The sequence below is a fragment of the Pan paniscus genome, chromosome 7 (assembly GCF_029289425.2).
Source record: "Pan paniscus chromosome 7, NHGRI_mPanPan1-v2.0_pri, whole genome shotgun sequence".
NCBI lineage: Eukaryota > Metazoa > Chordata > Mammalia > Primates > Hominidae > Pan > Pan paniscus.
The window spans coordinates 41,778,777-41,801,897 of NC_073256.2; the positions used below are offsets into that span (position 1 = coordinate 41,778,777).

The 23,121-nt window shown below is 47.9% G+C and overlaps 1 protein-coding gene across 1 annotated transcript; it reads left to right on the plus strand.

Annotated features, from left to right (window-relative positions):
• Positions 1-467: 467 nt before the first annotated feature.
• Positions 468-22,830, plus strand: R3HCC1 (R3H domain and coiled-coil containing 1). The gene is made up of 10 exons (XM_063606524.1): positions 468-559; positions 2,052-2,106; positions 14,639-14,701; positions 15,047-15,174; positions 15,557-15,694; positions 16,411-17,014; positions 17,906-18,078; positions 19,848-19,918; positions 21,313-21,408; positions 22,520-22,830. The coding sequence occupies exons 1-10, from the start codon at positions 468-470 to the stop codon at positions 22,648-22,650; spliced, it is 1,551 nt and encodes a 516-aa protein (XP_063462594.1). The 3' UTR covers positions 22,651-22,830.
• The last annotated feature ends 291 nt before the right edge of the window (positions 22,831-23,121 follow it).

Here is a 23,121-nt window from a genome sequence, read left to right on the forward strand (position 1 = left end):
TCAGGAAATCGACACCATCCTGGCTAACATGGTGAAATCCTATCTCTACTAAAAATACACACAAAAAAATTAGCTGAGTGTGGTGGCATGTGCCTGTAGTCCCAGCTACTCGGGAGCCCGGGAGGCTGAGGCAGGAGAATCGCTTGAAACCGAGAGGTGGAGGTTGCAGTGAGCCGAGATCGTGCCACTGCACTCCAGCCTGGCTGACAGCGAGACTCTGTCTCGGGTGAAAAAAAAAAAAAAAATAACCGGACATGGTGCATGCCTGTAATCCCAGCTGCTCAGGAGGCTGAGGCACGAGAATTGCTTGAGCCCAGGAGGCAGAGGTTGCAGTGAGCTGAGATCGCGCCATTGCACTTTAGCCTGGGCGACAGAGCAAGACTGTCTCAAAAAAAAAAAAAAAAAAAAAAAAAGGAAATTTGGATACAGAGAGACTCCAGGGGTGCACGGTGCACAGAAGGACCACCATGCGAAGAGGCAGCAAGTGGGCAGCCATCTGCCAGCTGAGGAGACAGGCCTCAGAGGACATCTTGATCGTGGACTTCCAGTCTCTAGAACGGTGAGAAAATAGATTTCTGTTGTTTAAGCCACCCAGCCTGTGCACTTTGGTATGGCATCCCTGGCAAGCTCATTCACTAGGGTAATATTTGAGCAGAGGATTCCACAGCTAGTAACTGTTGGAAATCACTGGAATTGAGCACAGGCTTTGGGATGTTCACGTCGGTTGGAAGCACAGCGTTGCTGTTTAGTAGGACATTAATATTGGGACCCAATTTTTATGTCTGTAAACTAGGGTAATAACACCTACTTTGAGGGATTTCCATGGGGATTCTATGGGGTAATCGATGTAAAGTGCCAGGTGCACAGTAGAAGCCCAATTAATGAGGATGCTAATCCTAGCCCTCCCCAGGACCTGGGCTGGGCGGACACTGCCCTAGTGACTTGAGTGACGTCATGTCCTGCCCAATGGGACTGCGCTGGGGAGGGTGGAAATCAGTGCACTTTGCAATTAAGGGAGGGTCACTTTAAAAAATGTTTGCTGAGTTAGGCCGTCCGCGGTGGCTCACACCTGTAATCCCAGCACTTTGGGAGGCCAAGGTGGGTGGATCACGAGGTCAGGAGATCGAGACCATCCTGGCTAACACGGTGAAACCATGTCTGTACTAAAAATACAAAAAAACCAGCTGAGTGTGGTGGCAGGCGCCTGTAGTCCCAGCTACTCGAGAGGCTGAGGCAGGAGAATGGCACGAACCCAGGAGGCGGAGCTTGCAGTGAGCCAAGATCGCAGCACTGCACTCCAGCCTGGGTGACAGAGCGAGACTCCGTCTCAAAAAAAAAAAAAAAGAAGTGTTTGCTGAGTTAATAAATTTTCAAAATTTTGCCAAATTTGCAAGTAGTGCTACTTTGAATGATTTGAGAAGAATAAAAAATAGGTATATCCTGCAGCTTATGAAAATCACATGCCTATATTATACATGCACTATAGAGATATACATTTGGATACATACATTACAGAAAATTTTATGTGAAAAGAGCAGGAGTCTAAAGAGGAAACAACCGATCATCATAGCACTCAGAGACAACCACTGCCCACATTTCAGTATATTTTCCTTCACTGTCTTTTCTATTGTCTTTTTTTTTTTCTTGAAACGGAGCCTGGCTCTGTCACCCAGGCTGGAGTGCAGTGGCTCAATCTCAGCTCACTGCAACCTCCGCCTCCCGGGTTCAAGCGATTCTCCTGCCTCAGCCTCTGAGTAGCTGGGATTACAGATGCCATGCCTACCACCACACCTGGCTAATTTTTGTATTCTTAGTAAACATGGGGTTTCACCATGTTGGCCAGGCTGGTCTTGAACTCCTGGCCTCAAGTGATCTGCCTGCCTCCGACTCCCAAAGTTCTGGGATTACAGGTATGAGACACTGTGCCCAGCCTCTATTGCCTTTTGTTTAGTAAATGAGATCAATTTTGTTTCATTTTTTTTTCATAACCTTTAAACTTTTAAACATAGGTACTTCTTATGCCGTTACAAAGGCTTAATATTCATTTTTAGTATCTATTTTTCCTCCATCCCCTTGGGCCCCAATGTGGCCACAGACAGGCTTGATGTGAGGTTGGCTTTTGAGCTAGGGAAAATAAATCTGGATTTTTAAAAAAATTATTTTATTTTACTTTTTGAGACGGAGTCCCACTCTGTCACCCAGGCTGGAGGGCAGTGGCACGACCTCGGCTCACTGCAACCTCTGCCTCCTGGGTTCAAGCAATTCTCCTGCGTCAGCCTCCTGAGTAGCTGGGATTACGGGCACCCACCAACACGCCCAGCTAATTTGTATTTTTAGTGGAGACAGGGTTTCACCGTGTTGGCCAGGCTGCTCTCGAATTCCTGACCTCAGGTTATATCCCTGCCTTGGCCTCCCAAAGTGTTGGTATTACAGGCATGAGCCACCACGCCGGGCCGTAAATCTGCATTTGGAGGTGGTGTCCAAATTTCTGCAAAGTCATTTCATTGTAAGGAGACCTTCACAGGAGATCCCCTCACTCCATCTGAGTTCCCATGACTCTGCCCTTTAAGAAGAGGCTAGAACTCTGGAGAGGTTGAGGTCTCCTGGGAACTGAGGGACAACAAAAGTGTCAGAGATTTGGGGGGTGTGGCGGGGACTCTCCTGGCTGGCATGGCACACACACAGGCTAATCAGGTAGAGCAAGAACTAGGGAAGATGACTCATTCCCCTCTCCCACCAGCCCCTGCACCTCCGCACCCTCCCCTCTCTCCCACTTTCCCTCTCTAGTTTTGGCCCTTTCTCCACCATCTCTGCCTTTCTCTGCCCTTTTATCACTCCCACCTCCTTGGCTCCAGAATGGTCTTCACTTCTGGAAACAGCTCTGGCTTATAAGAGTTTCTTAGTTGATTTTCTTGGATTTTTTAGGTTAAACAAAAAAAAAAATCAAAGGTCGGGTGTGGTGTCTCATGCCTGTAATACCGGCACTTTGGGAGGCTGAGGTGGGAGGATGGCTTGAGCCAGGAGTTCAAGACCAGCTTGGGCAACATAGTGAGACCCCCGTCTCTACAAAAAATACAAAAATTAGTCGGGTGTGGTGGTGTGCATCTGTAGTTCCAGTTACCGGAGGCAGGAGGATGGCTTGAGCCCAGGAGTCCAGGTTACAGTGAGCTACGATCATGTCACTGCACTCCAGGCTGGGTGACAGAGGGAGACTTTGTCTCAAAAACAAACAACAAACAAACACAAAAACCACCAAAAACACAAATATTCTGCAAACAATGAGAAGTTGATCACCTCAAATGTCTAAACTTTCCAGTTTTTATGTCTTTTTGTCAATTTGCTTTTGCTAGTACCTCTTTAAAAAAAGGGAAACACTAGAGGCATGGGTACATAGCCTTGACTTGTCCTGAAGTGAATATGGTTCCTCTGTGCTTCTCCATTTAGCCGTGTGTGGTGTTTTGATCATTTTATTTAGATCCTTAAATGAATTTGCATAGAGTTGTTCTAACTGTGAGTTGGGTAAAGAACATATAATAATGTTTCGCTTTTTGAAACATTCTCTCTGTCACCCAGGGTGGAGTGTGCAGTGGCGCAATCTCGGCTCACTGCAAACTCTGTCTCTTGGGTTCAAGCGATTCTCATGCCTCAATCTCCCCAGTAGCGGGATTACAGACGTGAGCCACCACACCCAGGGTTTTGCCATGTTGGCCAGGCTGGTCTTGAACTCCTGACCGCAAGTGATCCGCCTGCCTTGGCCTCCCAAAGTGCTGGGATTACAGGCATGAGCCACCACACCCGGCCTCTTTTTAATCCATTTTAATGATTGTAATATAATTGAATTATCCCACGTCTGGTTTGCTTGAAACACTTTGGGGTTACTTTTTTTTTTTTTTTTCTGGCTTCCTCTCCCTCCCCAGTTATATTTTTCTATATGGGCAGCGTTTCTTTCTTAACCAACTTCCCTAACTTCTGGCAATTATTTGGAAAACATAGCATTTACTGACTTTGCCATAGTTAGACGCCTCTTCTCCTCCCCACCATACTTTGGAATGTACTCTGGGGTTCCTGTCCCAGTTGATGGCGATAAAGAAATTGCTTTTGTTTTTACATTCTATAGTCCTCCTTTCAAGATTTATAATATTTGTATACCATTTTGTTGCTCTGATTATTTAAGTTAATTGAATGTTTTAAGTAAATGAATTATTTAGCACAAGGTCTCTTCTCCCAGGTCATCCCAGCTTGTGAGTCATTTATTTGAATTCATCTCTTGGTTGTGGGGACCATGTCTTCCAGTGGCTTTCCAGGAAGGACCGTGAATCTCAAAGCATAACTCAGAAATATTTCATGAGCTGGGTAACTAATTCACAAGCACACCAAGGAGACAGACATTAGATTCTTACCAAGGGACAAAGACCTAAATAAATAAATAAACAAACCAACCAGTGGGAGGATTTATAAAGACAGAAGAAAAAGGTGCCAGCCTAGGCAGGGTGATTTTTCTAATGATTAGCTGGAGGCTATCAAAGAGGCTAGTCTGGGTGATCTGTTCTGGAAGAGATTGAAGAGGTCACTAGAGGAAAAAAAAAAAGTTATCTGTGGATTTTGCAAGATGTCTTTTGAGTAAAGCTGTGCAGTACACGTGGCAGGCTGTCCCTACACAGTGTCTGCCAGTATGGCCTGGCATCCCCACCTGACAGGCCAGCATCACTCCATTTCTCTTGGCAGAATGTGACTGCAGGTTTGAGAATATCTTTCTATTGCCATCACAGTTTATAGAATTTTCCAGTCTTAACATTTTCCATCTAAAATTCTACAGATATTGTTCCATTGCTTTCTGGCAGATGAGTTGCTAGGAAAATCTATCAGCCACTTAATTTTTTTCCTTTGAATTTTGCCTAAATCAAAATTCATTTTTTTAATTCTCAGAGAAAATATTTTTACCATAATCTGGATCAACCTTTTATTTATATATTTATTTTCTAGAACACCATTTTAATCTGTAGATTCACATTTTCTTTTGTTTTAATAAAATATTGTTGTATTTAACATTGTGTGTGTGTGTCTGTGTCTGTGTCTGTGTGAGACACAGGGTCTCACTCTGTCACCTAAGCTGGAGTACAGTGGCACAACCATAGCTCACTGCAGCCTCAACCTCCCAGGCAAAAACGATCTTCCCACCTCAGCCTCCCAAGTAGCTGAGACTATAGGCATGCGCCACCATGCCTAGCTAATTTTTTTTTTTTTTTTTGACAGAGTCTCGCTGTATTGCCCAGGCTGGAGTGCAGTGGCGATCTAGGCTCACTGCAAGCTCGGCCTCCTGGGTTCATGCCATTCTCCTGCCTCAGCCTCCCGAGTAGCTGGGACTACAGGTGCCCGCCACCACGCCCAGCTAATTTTTTTGTATTTTTAGTAGAGATGGGGTTTCACCGTGTTAGCCAGGATGGTCTCGATCTCCTGACCTCGTGATCTGCCCGGCTCGGCCTCCCAAAGTGCTGGGATTACAGACGTGAGCCACCGTGCCCGGCCATGCCTGGCTAATTTTTTAAATTTTTGGCAGAGACGGGAGTCACTCTGTTGTCAGGGCTGGTATTGAACTCCTAGGCTCAAGTGATCCTCCTGCCTTGGCCTCTCAAAAGTGCTGAGATTACAGGTATGAGCCATCGTGCTCAGCCTGCATTTAATTTCTTTTTCCTGTAATTTTGTTTTTTTCCTCAGGTATACTAATTGTTCATGTGTTAAATCTCCAGTGTATGCCCTTGTATTTATGTTTTTGTCTAACTGCTTTAATCCCTTTGGCCTTTTCTTTGAATTCCATGTAATTTTCTATGTGGAGTTTTTCTTTTTCTTTTTCTCTTGTTTTTTTTTGAGACGGAGTCTCGCTCTGTCGCCCAGGCTGGAGTGCAGTGGCGCGATCTTGGCTCACTGCAAGCTCCACCTCCCAGGTTCACGCCATTCTCCTGCCTCAGCCTCCCAAGTAGCTGGGACTGCAGGCACCCGCCACCACGCCCGGCTAATTTTTTTGTATTTTTAGTAGAGACATGGTTTCACCGTGTTAGCCAGGATGGTCTTGATCTCCTGACCTCGTGATCCGCCCGCCTCGGCCTCCCAAGATGCTGGGATTACAGGCCTGAGCCACTGAGCCTGGCCTCTATGTGGAGCTTTTCATGTCTGAGAGTGGCTTTTGTTCACAAAAGACTTTAGTTACTCAGATTTTAAGTTATATTAGTTTATAAAAATAACAAATTTAAATACCTAGTTTTTACTCTGTTTTAAATTTTAATTTATAAATATTATAATTTTATTTATATATCTAATTTTTTTATAAAATGAGAACAACTTTGACAAACTTAAGGTGACAGAACAAATTTCACTTAAACATTTGGTCCCAGTTTTATTATTAAACATTTCAACTGTATTTATAAATTTGATATATTTGATCTTTTTCCATTGAAATTTTTATTGAGAAACTTAGAGTCCCATGCAATTGTGAGAAATATACAGAGAGATCCCATGTACCTTTTACCCAGTTTCCCCCAATGGCAACATCTTGTAAGCTGTAGTACAATATCACAACCAAGATATTGACATCAGTGCAATTTACTAATCTTACTCTGTCAATCTCCCCAACACACCCTGCCACTCACTACTCCCTGTTCCTGACCCTTGCAAACTCTAATCTATTCTCCATTTCCAAAATTTTGTCTTTTCAAAAAGTTTATATAAATGGAATGACTAAGTAACACTCTAGGATTGGATATTTTCACCAAGTTGTCAAATGAATGTATGTAAAGTTCCTTATCAGACTTTTGCTGTCTGCAAGGTCTGTAATGATATCCCCTGCTTCAGTTCTGATATTTGTAATCCGTGTCTTCTCTCTTTTTTTATGTCAGTTTTATTAGAGGTTTATTAATGTTACTGATCTTTTCAAAGAACCAGCTTTTGTTGTTGATTTTTTCTACTGCTTTTGTGTTTCAATTTCATTGATTTCTGCTCTTTTTAACATTTTCTTCCTTCTCGTTTCTTTAGGTTTATTTTGATCTTTTTCTTTTGATTTGAGACTTTTCTTTTTTTCCTAATATATATATTTATACTACAAATTTTCATCTTAGCACTGTTTACCTGTGCCCCACAAATTTTGATAAGGTCTATTTTCATTTTCATTTTATTCGGTGAATTTTCTTATTTTCCTCAGGATTTTCTCTTCGACTGATGGATTGTTTAGAAGTATGTTGTTTAGTTTCCAAGTGTTTGGGAACATTCTAGCTACCTTTCTGTTATTTATCGCTAGTTTGACTCTATTGTGATCAGAGAGCACACTGTATAATTTCAGTTCTTTTAAATTTGTTGAGGTTTGCTTTATGGTCCAGGATATTATCTACCTTGGAGTATGTTACATACGCACTTGAAAAGAATGTGTATTCTGCTGTTGTTGGCTGGAATGTTCTATACATGTTGATTAGATCCTGTTTATTAATGGTATTATTGATTTCTTCTATATCTTTGTTGATTGTTTTCTGTCTAGTTGTCCTGTCAATTGTTGAGAAAGTCTTTAACTGTAATTATAGATTTATTTACTTCTCCTTTGAATTCTCTGAGTTTTGGCTTTACATACTTTGCAGTTCAGTTTGATGCTTATATATTTAGGACTGCTGTTTTCTTGGTAAATAGACTCTTTTATCATTGTATAATGTCCCTCTCTGTGTCTTGTAATTTTCTGTGTTTCTAAGTCTACCTTATCTGATATTAATATGGCCTCTCCTGCTTTTCTTTAATTAATATTTGCATGATAGATCTTTTTGCATTTTTAAAATTTCAACCTGCCTATATTGTATTTGAAATGAGCTTCTTGCAGATAACATATACTTACATTTTGTCTTTTTACACGACTGTTCCAACCTCTGTCTTTTAATAGGTATATTTGGAACGTTTACATTTTATGTAATTATTGATATGTTAGAGTATAAGTCTGCTATTTTCTTTTCTGCTTGTTGTGTTTTTCAATTTTCTGTTTTCACGTCTTCCTGTGGGTTACTTGAAAATTTCTTTTAGAATTTTGCTTTGATTTTTCTTTTTTTCTTTGTTGTTTTTTTTGCTTTGATTTGTCTATTACTTTCAAAAATATATCTATTTATATCCTTTTTAAGTGGTTGCTCTAGGTATTACATGACTTATCACAATCTTTTGGTGTTGTCATTTTACCAGTTTGAGTGAAGTCCAGAAAGCTTACCTCCCTTTACATCCTTTTACCTTCCATTTATAGTTGTCTTAAATATTTTCTTGACATACATTTAGAACCACATTAAAGTTATATTTTTTAACTAGCAAACATAATGTAGAAGATTAAGAAGAGAAAAAAGTCTATTATAATTAGCCATATTTTTGCCTACTTTGTTCTTTCTTCCTTCCTGATATTCAAATATTTTAAAAAACTGTTTCTGTTTAGAGAACTTCTTTTAGCCATTCTTTTACGATAGGTCTCCTGCCAACAAATTCTCTTAGTTTTCCTTCATCTGAGAATACCTTGATTTTCTCTTCATTGCTGAAGCAAATTTTCATGGGATATAGGATTCTGGGTTAGCAGTTGTTTTCATTTGGCACTTTCAAAATCTTATACCGTTTCTTTTGTTCTTCTGGTTTCTGATGAGAAATCGGCAGTCATTCAAATAGCTTTTCCTCATAGGTGAAGTAAGGTAGGTTTTTGTTTTGTTTTTTTTTCTGGCTTCTTTCAATTTTTTTTCTTTTGCCATTAATTTTCAGAAATTTAATAATGCTACATCTTGGCATGGATTTCTTTGGTTTTGTACTGTTTCAGGTTCACATAGCTTTCTAAATCTGTTGGTTTATTTTCCAAATTTGGAAAGTTTTCAGCCATTGTTTCTCTGAGTACTTTATTAAACTCACCCTCTTTCTCCTTTCTTTTGGGGTGACCAATCACAAGAATGTTAAATCTTTTTGTTATAGTCCCATGGGTCCCTTAGGCTCTGTTCATTTTTGTTTTCAGTCTATTTTCTCTCTGTTGTTCTGACTGGTGATTTCTATTGTTCTATTTCCCAGTTCACTGTTTCATATGGTTTGGCTGTGTCCCCACCCAAATCTCATCTTGAATTGTTGCTCTCATAATTCCCAAGTGTCATGGGAGGGACCCGGTAGGAGGTAATTGAATCATGGGAGTGGGTCTTTCCCATGCTCTTCTCGTAATAGTGAATAAGTCTCCTGAGAGCTGATGGTTTTATAAATGGGAGTTCCCCTGCACTTGCTGTCTTGCCTGCCACCATGTAAGACATGCTTTGCTCCTCCTTTGTTTTCTACCATGATTGTGGGGCCTCCCCAGCCATGTGGAACTGTGAGTCTATTAAACCTTTTTTTCTTTATGAATTACCCAGTCTTGGGTATGTCTTTATTAGCAGCATAAGAACAGACTAATACACTATTTCTTTTCTTTTCCACTTCCATTTTGCTACCGAGCTTTTTATTTGTGATTGCATTTTTCAATTCTAAAATTTCTTTTTAGCTCTTTGTATCTTTCAGGTCTTTGCTGAAACTATTTTTACATTTGTTTCAAGGGTGGTCATAATTGCTTGTCGAAGCATTTTTATTGTGGCTGCTTTAAAATCTTTGTAAGATAATTTAACATTTCTGTCATCTCAGTGCTAGCTAGTATCTATTGATTGTCTGTTTTATTGAGTCCGAGATCTTTCTAGTTCTTGGTATCATAGTTATTTTTAGTTGAATGCTGGACATCTTAGGTGTTATGAGATGCTGGATCTTACTTGTACCTTCTGTTTCAGCTGTCTTTCTCCGACACTACCCAAGCAGAGGAATGGGGGGCAAGCCTTGTTACTGTCAGGTGGGATTTAAAGTCTAGGTTCTCCATGCAGCTTCCTTTAACACCTGAATGGGGGTTCCTCATTACTGCTGGGTGGGAGTGGGAGTTCTGGGTCCCCACTAGACCTCCACAGATACCTTCCTATCTGGGAGGGGTAGAAGTGCCTTGTCGTTTTTCCTCATGTGGCCTGCACTAACATCAAGAAGGTAAGGTGGCCTCTTGATTACTAGGTGGTGGTAAAATCCCTACTGTCAGCTAGACCTCCTCTAATGCCACCTCAAGGTGGAGTGGGAAGGGAGTTTTGTTATTGCCGGGTAAGGGGTGGAAGTCCAGGTTCTCTAGGGGTCTCTACCGACGTTGCAAGGGGCGAGGCTCATTAGTGCCTGGAGGGATTGAAAATCCCAGCTGCTACTTGGCCTTCTCTGACCTCGTCCTGGTGGACAGATTGTGGTGCTCATTACAACCTGGTGAGGGCAACAACCTAGGCTTCCCCTTGGCCCATGTTCACGTGGCTGGGGATGCTGTCTGGCTGGGGTAGACCAGTCATTTTTGCAGTGTTTTCTGTCTTGCTTGGCTGCCCCTTTCCTCACCCATTTCCTACAGGGATAAAGAGGGTTTTTATTGGGATTTTGCTTTTGGAGGGTTACTTGTGTTTATTTAGTCTGTATCCATTGGTATTGTTGAGTTTCTGGCTTCCTCAAGCTGCAAGTCTGGTGATTTAGGGCGTAAAGAAAACCCAGGAAACTTAGCACTTTGTCATTCCTTGAGCCGTGAGGTCGCTAGCTGACCTGCTTTCTTCTCTCCACCTTTCAGAGTCTTCTTATGCTTGTTTTACATATGATATGCAGGAAGTTTAGTTGTATTTAGTGGAAGGAATAGGAAAAACTATGTTTTTTCCATCTTCTACCAAGTCTTGATTTCCTTTTAAAACACATTAAATGGATCACCCAGCGGCTATGAAGCAAGACCTTCCTATGTGCCAAACTCAGCAACCCTCACTGATTTTAAAATACTGTAAATCTAGTTCTCTTTAGTATTATAATAGTATTTACAACTTCATCAAATTCTTTTATATCTGCCCATTTAAAACTGTAAGCCTGAGATCCATTTTACTTTTAAAATTGAATCACTACCTAATGTATTAGACAGATTTCACTAATATGCCAAACACATGTGAACATTACAATGACGTCAAATAACAAACATAAACTGGATATTCATAAAGCTAACTTTCCTGGGATGGAAAGACACTTAAGCATGAAGAGAACAATTTGTCTTCTCAAACAAGCTGAGGTTACTGCATGGACAATTCAATGCCTGTATTCATTACCTTTTCAGGCAGGCTGTGTTTGCTTAGAGTGAGGAGTTGTTAGACTCAAACACAGACTTCAGAGCTGCAGGTGCCCAAGGTGATCCTGCCCATGGCAAGGAGAGTGTGCTGGGTTGTCATTTAGGGTCACTATGGCAGCGGGGGACTCCAGGTTCATCCCCTCAGCTGAGGCCATTTGCAACCCCATGTGCCCTGGATTCAATCCTTTCATAATCTTTCAATCATACCTCCCATTTTGGGTAAAATTCTATAGCTCACACCCAGCCTGCTTCTCCCACTGATAAGGTACATCTAATTTATTTAACCCCTGACTTTGGTGCCTGGCTATTGGCCACAGGATTAAGACAATTCTAGGCTGGGCACAGTGGCTCATGCCTATAATCCCAGCACTTCGGGAGGTCGAGGTGGGCAGATCACCTGAGGCCAGGAGTTCGAGACCAGCCTGGCCAACATAGTGAAATCCCGTCTCTACTAAAAATACAAAATTTAGCCAGGCGTGGTTGTGCATGCATGTAGTCCCAGCTACTCGGGAGGCTGAGGCAGGAGAATTGCTTGAACCCGGGAGGTTGCAGTGAGCCAAGATTGTGCCGCTGCACTCCAGCCTGGGTGACAGAGTGAGACTGTCAAAAAAACAACAACAACAAAAAAAAGACAATTTTAATGACATGCTAAAGTTGGAGAGTCTTCACCTTGCAGTGTTCAAGAGCAGGGGGTTGACAGGCTAGATCTGGGTTTGAGTTCCAACTCTCTGGGTCTCCCTTGGCTAAACCTCTGTTTATCCCTATACCATAAGGTTAACAATTTTCATCTGAGAGGGCTGCTACAAAGATTAAAGTGCAATTTGGTTTTTTTTTGTTTGTTGTTTGTTTGTTTGAGATGGAGTCTCGCTCTGTCGCCCAAGCTGGAGTGCAGTGGTGCGATCTCGGCTCACTGTAAGCTCTGCATCCCGGGTTCACGCCATTCTCCTACCCCAGTCTCCTGAGTAGCTGGGACCACAGGCGCCCGCTACCGCGCCCAGCTAATTTTTTGTATTTTTAGTAGAGACGGGGTTTCACTGTGTTAGCCAGGATGGTCTCGATCTCCTGACCTCGTGATCCGCCCGCCTCAGCCTCCCAAAGTGCTGGGATTACAGGCATGAGCCACAGCGTCCGGCCCCACTAAAGTGCAATTTGTTTGGCAAGCTTTATGTCAATAAGTAGTAACTATCTTGATTTTTGTAAGCCTTTACTCCATATCACTGATTTGTTTTCAGCATTGTTGACTCTAGCTTTGCTGGTTTGATGATGAACATGATTGCCTCTTTCACGTCTTTCCATAGCTCTGACAGTTCTCCTTCATCTCAATTCATGGCTTACCCATTGAACATGGAAATCAGGCTTTGACTTCCTTGAGAGTGTGAAGCAGTTATTAACTGGAAATTTCTTGTTTTCTCAAGAGAGTCTTCCGAAATATTCTTATCCTGTATCTGTTCCCTGCTCTGCTTTCTTGCTTTCTCTCTCTCTCTTTCTTTTTTCTCTTTCTTTCTTTCTCTTTTTCTTTCTTTCTCTCCTTTCTTTCTTTCTTTCTTTCTTTCTTTTCTTTCTTTCAGTAGAAATTCTGCCCATCCTTTGTGCTGCTTTTGTTGCATTTACTCACCTTTGAATGGGGACCATTCTACCTTATCTGCTGTTTGCCCTCAAAGGTGTGGGTAGATGTGCTTTGACTCCCTTCCCTGTTTATCTAGGAATCTCTAGATAACATCCACCCACGATGGAGACCTGGACACTGATACCTTTTTTCCTGTTTAACCTCTGAGTTGCCTAAAGAGGGTTTGGTAGAAACTAGATTCCTGGACAGCCTTACCCCGGAGCTTGTCCCTACTGAGTCTCTCTCGGAATTTGTTGAACACCTCAATACCATGACCCAGCTCTAAAGAGGTGGGGACATGGCTTGCTTCCTGGGTTTTGGGTTTGTTCCTCCATGTCGGGGAGGTGCAGCCACTTTGTCGAAAAAGCTGGGCCTCTGTTTTCAGAGACAGCATGTGGTGCTAAGTGGACTTGCCTCTCAGCCTCACGCTGCCTAGTCCAGGGACCCTGGGCAGACAAAACAATGCCATGGTGTGGCCTGCTGCCACTTCCATTAAGCCAGCATGGAGTGTGGGTAGGGCTGGTGGAACCAGAATCCAAATGGGTGCTTGCTCTCTGCTCATCCTCTTTCCCCAGGAGTTGAATGCCCTCCAGTCTAGGGACTGGGGACCTGTCAGATCTCCTGAAGCTCCTCTCACAACCATGCCCAGAAAGGAAATTCATGACTCAGCTCCCTGAGTTCTCTCTGCACTTTGGTTTTGTCTTTATTCTAGGTCATTTTTTATTCTTCTTGCTGGGTATCTGGAAAGATAGGTTTTGTAATATAATATAATGCCACTGTCGTTTTTAGAAATGCTTTGGAAAAAATTGTGAGACAGCAAAATGCATCTAATTTTTTCTCCATTTCTCCATCCCCAAGCCACTTCTCCCAGTCAGCTTTTTGAGGGACAGCCCTCCCTGCCCCATCCCGCCTGTGCTTTATGTCAGAGCCCACTCAGACTGCCCCACCCCTGACCAAAACCTAGGTCTTAAGTGCCCTTAGGTCAGTGCTTCCGGATTCAGAGTGACCAAGGGATTGCATTTTAATTACTTTCAGGGAGCAGAACGATTTCAACCCTGGTCTCCTAGATTATAAGCATCCATCCCACAGGCTGTCTGATGTCAAGAATTTTAAGCCCCATTTAAGGTGGACGCTAGAATTATTTCTGGATGGAGCAGAGTAGCACAAGCTGCTGAGCTGCAAATCACCGTGATAGTGGCTGCCCAACCCAGTAACCCACAAGGCTAGCACGCCTTGTCAGTGCCACTGTGGTGTGAATTAGACCTTTTTACAGGTTACATCAATGCGGGACAAGGAAGGGCAATGATGGGCAACAGTGCTGAAATATCTGGTGCTCAGAAACTTCCTTCCTCTTTATTCCTCTGTTAGGTCCCTGGGGAGGGGAACAATGAATGGGAAACCCTAGCACCGCCGCTAGCTAGCATACAGTGCTATTAGGTTGGTGCAAAAGTAATTGCGGTTTTTTACTTACTAGCAAAACCACAATTACTTTGCACCAACCTCTAATAGTAGCTGAACAAAAGTGTTTGTTGAACTTAATTGATCTTACAAGACTGTGCCAACATGGAGGAAAAAAAGAAAAGAGCCCATCTTGGAATCAGACCTATCTTTGCTCAAAGTAAGACTCTGGAATGTACCATCTGTGCAACTTGAGGCAAGTTATTTCACCTTTCTGGGTCTCGGTTTTGCCATGAATATGAAAGCTAGTCGTGTCACTCTAGGAGAAGCGGTTTGTGTTAGTGGCAGGTGCGCCCCCTCCCAATAGGTGACAAGAACACGCCCTCTCCCGTTCCTGCGTTACCTCCCCCAGGCCGCGCGGTGGCGCTGCGTCTCTGCAGCGGCCCGGGTCTCTCTAGGGCGCTCGGGCGCGCTGGCCCCTGGGGACGCCGAGGGCGGCTGCGACGCGCCGAGAGGCCGCGGTGAGTGCAGCAGCACTGGGGGGTGGTCGTCCCGACCCCCGGGCTCCCGGGTGGAAAGGAGCAGCTGGGCTGCGCGGAACAGGCCCCCGTGAGCCCCGGGAAGGAGCGCAGCGCAGGGCGTGGAGCCACCCTCAGCATCCGACCGCAGGCGGGGACGAGAGCCTTGGGCAGGAGCCGGGAGACCCCTTCCCTGACCCCTGACTTGCCGGGGGTCCCTGGCATCACTTCCCCGCCACCGAGCCTTGGACCAGAGGGTTTCTAAGGCCCTTTCGGTGCCGGCGTTGCGGGGTCGCGGGTGATCCGGGGGTCTGCTCTGATTCCCGGCCCTGCCCGTCTCTCTTACAGGCTCTCCCACCTGTCACCCTGGCCCTTCTCTGCTTGGACGGTGTCTTCCTCTCCTCAGCCGAGAATGACTTCGTCCACCGGATCCAGGAGGAACTGGACCAATTTCTGCTGCAGAAGCAGCTGTCAAAGTAGGCTCATGTGAGGGGCGAGGGTGCCGCCTTGCTGGGAGGGGCAGGGTTCCCGAGCCGCCTGTGTGCCCTCCCCCAGGTGGTGCCTGGCAGCTGGCTCTGACCATGGCCTTTAGTCTTTATAACGCCAGCTGCCTCTTTTAGCTGCATCTTTGTAATTCTGAGCATCACCCCCAGACTGATGGGGCCCGGCACAGGGATTGGGGATGGGACCTGTGGGACCCTGCGATCACCTCTGTCTGTGCTCAGATCCTTTGCAGTCCATCTGGGACCCAGGGGGGCAGAAGGGAGCCCAGTGTTAATCCGCGATTAACCTGGGAGTGGACCTGGTAGGGGCCAGGCCCTGGACACCTGCTCAGCACTTCTCCCCCTCCCTCCCCAGGGTTCTTCTTTTCCCCCCACTCTCCAGTCGCCTCCGGTACCTGATCCATAGAACAGCAGAGAATTTTGATCTCTTGAGCAGCTTCTCCGTTGGGGAGGGCTGGAAGAGGAGGACGGTCATCTGTCACCAGGACATCAGGTGTGTAGCCTCCCACCTTGAAGTGCCTGCAGCAGTGGTGTGTGGGTGGCCAGCTAGCTGGTCAGCCTTTGGAAGGGCAGGGCTGGGTGGAACCAGGGCTGGGACCCCCGGCTGCTGCCATTCCTAGCCGCAGCCGCTCAGCCAGGGCTGCCTTTTGCATCAACAGTGGAGCAGATATGCAGTTTGTGGAATTCACTTGGCAAAATCAGCTATATGGTTGGGCCAAAAGAGAGAGAGAGATCTGTTTAAGTAGTGGGTGTGTGGGGGGGACCTCCCTAGCATTCCTCTCAGTGAGCTTGTGCCCCACAGAGACCAGAAAAGCACCTGCTGGGCTTCGGTCCCCTCTGTTCCCATGTGCGTCTCACAGTGAGCATCTTACTTTTTTAATGACTGTGATCCTAGTGTTTGAAGTGACATGTTTTTCTGATAGCATACTTCTTAAATGCAAGAGCTTACCTCCCCTGGTGTGTAACTGAAGATGGACTGATCTCTAATTTGGGTCACAGCACTAGAGGGCAAGCTGGTTGCTCTGGGCTCATTCAAAAGTGACAGCCTCCACTGTGATGCCTTCCTAAGGGATTTTCGAGGGTCATTTTGGCTGTGGTTTTTGCCTAATGCTGACCCGAATGTCTCTCCTGAATGACAAGTGGCTCTAGTAAATCATTTTCCTTTGGGCCCCTACACACTCTGATTACCTCCTCCCATTCCTGCTCCAGGGTACCCAGTTCGGATGGCCTCTCTGGCCCCTGCCGCGCTCCTGCCTCCTGCCCCAGCAGGTACCACGGTCCTCGGCCCATCTCCAACCAAGGAGCAGCTGCAGTTCCCCGAGGTGCCCGGGCTGGCCGGTGGTATCGTGGACGCAAGCCTGACCAGCCTTTGTATGTGCCCCGGGTGCTGCGCAGGCAGGAAGAATGGGGGCTGACCTCTACCTCGGTGCTCAAGAGAGAGGCCCCAGCTGGCAGGGACCCAGAAGAGCCTGGAGATGTTGGTGCTGGAGACCCCAACTCTGATCAGGGACTCCCTGTGCTGATGTCTCAGGGAACAGAGGACCTAAAGGGCCCAGGACAAAGGTGTGAGAATGAGCCACTGCTGGACCCTGTTGGCCCTGAGCCTCCGGGGCCTGAGAGTCAGTCAGGGAAGGGAGACATGGTGGAGATGGCCACACGGTTTGGGTCCACCCTGCAGCTAGACCTGGAAGAGGGGAAGGAGAGTCTGTTGGAGAAGAGGCTGGTGGCAGAGGAGGAAGAGGACGAAGAGGAGGTGGAAGAGGACGGCCCCAGCAGCTGCTCGGAGGGCGATTACAGTGAGCTGCTGCAGGAGGTGATGAGGCTCTTGAGCCCAAAAAGGGAGGGTGGAGGTGAGGTGGGTGTGGCCGTGGGTGGATGGGGACCAAGGGTTATGGTGTGGAGAGCAGGGGATGTGCAAGGGGAGGTAGGGCTGGGTGTTGGGTGACAGGGTTTCCTTAGGCAACTCAGGAGATGAGGTGTGGATTTGGGTCCCAGCCCAGCCATGTAGGAGCTGCTTGACCCTGGGCAAGTTATTTTGTTTTGCTGAGTCTCAGTTTCCTCATCTGAAACTAAAACCAGTTGATAATACAGCCTTCACTAGGTCATGGAGATGGACTCTGTGTGCAAGTACATCGTCTTGTGTTACGGATGCCAGTCATGGAAATTACTCTTTAGCCTGAAGTTTTATCTTATAAATCTTGTTTTCTTGGGACCGTGCGACTGCCCCTGAGACTGGCTGTGGGTTCAGTTGGGAGGGTGGCATCTTTTATGGCTATTTTATACATGAAGAATGCAGACCACAGACCTGCCAAATATCACATCACTAGTAGGGGAGGGAAAGTTCTTGGACTTGCCCAGCTCTGCCTCTTACTGACTTTGCACTTTGGGAAAAATTACTTAACTCTTGGGCCTTCAGTTTCCCCATCTGTAAAACAGCTTTCTAGAATATAGTTTTCAGGATTCTATGGAACATTATGTGTGTAATTGCCAGTCACTTAGTGGGGACTCCATACAAGTAAGTGCCCTCCCGTAAAACCCACGCGTCTTGACGTCTTGACCTTGCAGCCCAGTCTGCCTGCTGCTGCCTTTCCCAGACTTTTGCCAGGTGGGCCCCTTCTCCCTGCAGAGCTCTCAGCGCGTGGGCTAGTGGTTTGGGAGCTCTGCATGTCCAAGCTCCCCTTGCTAAGGGTCCGATCTCTCCTAGATCACAGACAACCTGACGAAGAAGGAGATTCAGATAGAGAAGATCCACTTGGACACGTCCTCCTTCGTGGAGGAGCTGCCTGGAGAGAAGGACCTTGCCCACGTGGTAGAGATCTATGACTTTGAACCAGCGCTCAAGACGGAGGACCTGCTGGCAACGTTTTCTGAGTTCCAGTGAGTGGTGGCTGGGGAGGTGCTGTCTTCAGAGAGGAGCTAGGATACTTCTCTGTAGCTGGGGGTGCTTGCCTGCCCCACACCCAGCGCCTAATGCTTCAGCAAGAGAGACAGAAAGTGGGTGTGTTGCCTGGGCTCTGTATTCCTGGGCAGTTCTCCCTGCCGGCCGTCCCTCGGGAAAGAGAGCACTGATTTGTTGGTTGTAGACACACCCTGCAGGCCCTAGACCTGGGCTGCCCCCTTGCATGGCCACACGCCTGCCAGGATGCCATGCGCCCTCCCTCAGTCTCAAGGGACATGGCAGCCTCCTCTTCTCCTCTTGCCTGCCTCCCAGCGGCTGCTCAGTGTGTCTCCAGCAGGCTACGGGCCAGCTCCATGTGGGAACTGTTTCTAGGGTGCACTGAGCAGCCTGCTGGGGCAGAGTGGAGGTCGGAATGGTGGCCAGAGGCTGTATTGAGAGACACGACTTCCCTCCTCCTCAGCTTCCCCACATGCCTTTAGATCCACCCTCCTGTCTTTCCTTCTTTTTTCTTTTCCTTTTTTTTCTCATTTTGCCTTCTCCCCTTACCCTTCTTTGTTCCTGCTCAGGCTTTCTTTCTCCTCTTTTTTTTTGAGACAGGATCTTGCTCTTTTGCCCAGGCAGGGGTGCAGTGGTACGATCACAGCTTGCTGCAGCCTCAACCTCCTGGGCTCAAGTGATCCTCCCACCTTGGTCTCCCAAGTAGCTGGGACTACAGGCATGTGCCACCGTGCCCAGCTCTGCCTAGGCTTTTAGAAACCCCTTTCTGTGGCTGGGCACGGTGGCTCACGCCTGTAATCCCAGCACTTTGGGAAGCTGAGGAGGGCGGATCATGAGGTCAGGAGATCGAGACCAACCTGGCTAATACGGTGAAACCCTGCCTGTCTCTACTAAAAATACAAAAAAATAAAATTAGCTGGGCGTGGTGGCAGGCGCCTGTAGTCCCAGCTACTCGGGAGGCTGAGGCAGGAGAATGGTGTGAACCCGGGAGGTGGAGCTTGTAGTGAGCCGAGATTGTGCCACTGCACTTCAGCCCGGGTGACAGTGCGAGACTCCCTCTCAAAAAAAATAAAAATAAAAACAAAAAGAAACCCCTTTCCACGTGGCCCTTGTTAACTCTGCTTCCTAAAGCCTTCCGCTGTGCTCTGCTCCTGAGCAGGAGAGCCGAAGGGGTGGCTAGGGGCAACACGTTCTGCTCTTCTGTTTTCTACCTTGATGGTGCAGCCAGGCTGGGGCCCCTGTGCCTTTCTCTGCCCGGGTGGGGCCACACTGCCTTAGGCCTCTCACAAGCTGCAGGGTAGGTGGCACCTTCCTGAGCAATAGGAATAAAGCTGACAGGAGCATGGTGGCCCTGCTGGTTTGAGGTCCTATACCCCTCCCCCACCACAGAAACCCTTTCTTCCCCAGCCTCAGACACCATGGCCTTGGCTGGGCTGAGACAGGCCTGGTGAAGAGTCTCTTCCTCCTTGGTGTCGTGCCATATGAGCTCTTTGAGTCCTGGCTTCTTTAGTTCTAGAAACTGGTGACCTGCCTGACATTGACAGGAGTGACATTTGTCTTTCTGAAGCCGACCATATGGGCTTCAGAGGAAATTTGCTGCAAATGGTTGTCTCCGTCCCAGAAGAGATGGGACCTTGCCTCGGGCTGGTGGCATCTGCGGGCTGGAGGCGAGGGGGTGTGGCTGCGGGATTCGAAGAGGAGTTTGACTGCTTGCTTTCCTGAATGTGCTGTCTCCTCTCTCGCCGCACAGAGAGAAGGGGTTCAGGATTCAGTGGGTGGACGATACTCACGCACTCGGCATCTTTCCCTGCCTGGCCTCAGGTAAGGCACCCCCAGTGGGCCCAGCCCTTGCTCGGATCCCTGTTGAGAGGGAGGACCCTTGGTTCCCTGGGTAGAGGCCACCATCTCCTGGGCGCAGGCTCAGCTGAGCCAGTGGGCTCTGGGGGTTTTGTTCCCAGCCTAAAACCCAGGGGGAGCTGAGCGGTCTCTGGCCCATAGTAATGCGCCTTAATGAAGAAGCCCTTCCTGTTGTGTTAGTGCTTTCAATGAAAAGGCATCAGATTCAGGCGACCTTTGCTGAGGAAGGTCACGAGCCAAGCCCAACGGATGTCCCTGTGTTAAATGAAACCACAGCAAAGTGCTGCTTTAACGGCCAAAAGCATTTGAATTCTGGAGATTTCATGTGGTTCAAGTAGATACATTCTTACTCGATTTTCGCTTCAGCCTCAAGATGTAGGTCAGGTTACCTCCATTGTACAGCTGGAGAGACTTAAGGGTCCCAGAGTGTCAGGGGTACACTCCAAGTTACACAGCCTCTCAGTGTCACAGCTCGGGGCACCACGCTGCCTCATGACTCCAGTGCTCCTGTCTCCCTCAGTCACTTGCCTGCATTGCCTTGCCACACCACCGTGCTTACATTTGGTATAATTTATAGTTACCCGCGCCACGCCCCTTTTACTGGTCTTCCCAGAAACAGCCTTCTGAAAACCCAAGCCTGGGGGCTGGGAGCGCCATTGCTGCTGGGGCCCAGTCCTCAGGAGGGAGGGGGCAGCATTTAGGGAGGGAACAGGGCAGGGTGGGGTCTCAAACCCCAGAGAGGGAGATTGTGGAAAGGAAGGCAGGGAGGGAGGCCAAGAGGCTGCCCTGTGCTGCGAGAGGGGAATGAGCTGTGGCTGGGGTTGGCCATGGCGTTCTGATCTCCACAGACTATGGTGAGAGCAGTTTCCCTTGCTTCAGTTTCCTCTTCTGTAGAACAGTGGGCAGCTTGGACCTGAAGCCTCTCCCAGCTCTGCTCTGCCATACTCTGTAAATAGTCGGGGTGCTGCAACACCAGGCATGACTCAGGGCAGTGAACGCATGTTCCCTGGAGGGCCTTGAGTGGTGAAAGGGGGAGAGGTTGTGTTTAGCCCTGGGGCTTTGGAAACTGGGAGCCCGCCTCTTCTGATGTCAGAATCACAGCCTCACCAGTGCTCTCCCTGACCAGCCTGGGGTGGGAGTGTCCTCTGAGTGCAGGTGTCCCTGTGCAGGCCTGTGGGGCTCTGGGGGATGAGGCAAGCAGGCGGCAGTCGTCTCTTGCCCATCCAGGGCGGTGTCGGAGCAGCCCTGCCCTGAGCTTTGAATAGGTGCACAACACGGCTGCATGGGTTCGGGGTGGTGGGTGTGCCGCGGGGTCCTGAGGAGGAGGGAGTGGCTCCACGCCTGCTTTCTTTCCACAGCTGCTGAAGCCCTGACCCGGGAGTTCTCGGTGCTCAAGATCCGGCCCCTCACGCAGGGAACCAAGCAGTCAAAGCTTAAAGCCTTGCAGAGGCCAAGTAAGGAAAGCGGATGTCCCTGAATAGGGAGGCTGTGTGTGCGTGCGAGCATGTGTGTGTGTGCATGTGTGTGTGTCTGGTTTGGGCAGGGTCTTCCCCTCTGTTAATTCTTCCCTCTTGACTTCTCTGCTCTTTGGGAGCCCTGGGCTGCAGTAGCCAGTGGGGCTGTGTTCCCCCTCCCTAGCAGGCCTAGGGGGGTCTGGGGCAGGGGTCTCCCTTGGGGCGTGGCATCTGCCAGCTGCTGTGCAGGGAGGCTCTCCTGCTCATACCCTCTTCTGGGCACAGGGAAAAGCTTGGTCCTTCTTCTGGAGGGCCCTGGAAACCGTATCCCATAGGGCCGGGAAGGGCCTGGGCTTTGGGGTCTACTCCAGGACCCCCAAATGGCTCTGTCAGTTACTTCAGTTGGTCTCAGTGACACTGAGGAAGTCTCTGTGACACTGAAGAAGTCACTCAGTGTGTGAGTTGGTTTCTTCTTCTGTAAAATAAGCAGACTCTTCAGTCTGAAGGATTGAATGAGAGCCTGGCATACCTGCCTGGAGCCCTGAGGGCACATAGAAGGTACCAGATAACCGTTAGCGCCTCCTTTTCCCCTTCTACTTCCAGAAACCATGGTGGGAGATTTTAGACACGAGTTTTCTGTGACTTCAAAGTAGCAACTAGTAAAATGGACCTGCAAGAGGCCTGCTGAGGCCGGCTGTGCTCTCGTGGGTGGTTATGTAGCCAACATGGTCCAGGGTTTCTGGGAACAATAAATATCCTGTCCGTAGGTCTGTGAGCTCTGGGTGTTCCATCCTGACTTGATACCCCTCCCAAAGGACCCTAAAAAGCAGGGAGGTGTGCAGGATGAACCTCTCAGCCCCCTCACTGTAGAGACAGAGAAACAAGGGCATGGAGAGGCGACAAGTTTGGGTCAGCATCCCCTGGGGGGCCAGGATCCCTAAGTCGGCCCCCTCTCATGAGCATCCGGCCACACCATGGGCACAGCTGGGCCGGGGCCCCACACGTGTCACATGAGAGGCTGGCTCTGATGGATTGTACGGCTGCTGTGTTGCTGGGGGAGAGGCAGCCACGACCTTGTGTTTAGGTCCCCACCGTGGGGCTTTCCTTCTAGAACTCCTGCGTCTGGTGAAGGAGAGGCCACAGACAAATGTGACTGTGGCCCGGCGGCTGGTGGCCCGGGCCCTGGGACTCCAACACAAAAAGAAAGAGCGGCCTGCTGTCCGGGGTCCGCTGCCGCCCTGAGGCCTGGAGACCCAACTGGCCTGGATCTGCGTCCCGACGTAGCTGGCCCCCAACACCATAAGCCTTCACAGACGCCAGAGCAGCCCCGCACCACCCTCGAGCTTCACCATGGGGTGTGGTGGGCTTTAGTTTAGTCCCAGAAATGGAGAAAAAATAAAAACTCACGTTGTTCTAATGTGATCACTTTGAAATGTGGTCTGTAGGGGACGCTAGGGGGTGCTATTCCACCTTGCAGTGCAGGCGGGCAGCTGCTGAAGGAAGGTCACTTGAGGAGCTTAGCCGGGAGGATCCCCACTGGGCCTGCAGGGCCTCTGTGCACAGCCTGCCCAATTTTGGGAGCTGGGTTGCACCTGCTGTGTAGCACCTGCCCACACTCCTTTGGCAGTTCAGGTATCCAGCCTTCTGGCCTGTGCTGTGGGACAGTTCTGGGACCCCTGGGCTTGTCCTGGTCTTACCTGTCAGTCAGTGCCA

What these genes read in the sequence shown, in the direction of transcription:
- R3HCC1 (XM_063606524.1), top strand. Translation starts at nt 468, where the DNA reads ATGCGAAGAGGCAGCAAGTGGGCAGCCATCTGCCAGCTGAGGAGACAG. An exon ending in ACAGTGAGCTGCTGCAGGAG is followed by an intron (nt 17,015 to 17,905) that starts GTGATGAGGCTC and finishes GATCTCTCCTAG; the next exon opens with ATCACAGACAACCTGACGAA. An exon ending in CTTTCCCTGCCTGGCCTCAG is followed by an intron (nt 19,919 to 21,312) that starts GTAAGGCACCCC and finishes TTCTTTCCACAG; the next exon opens with CTGCTGAAGCCCTGACCCGG.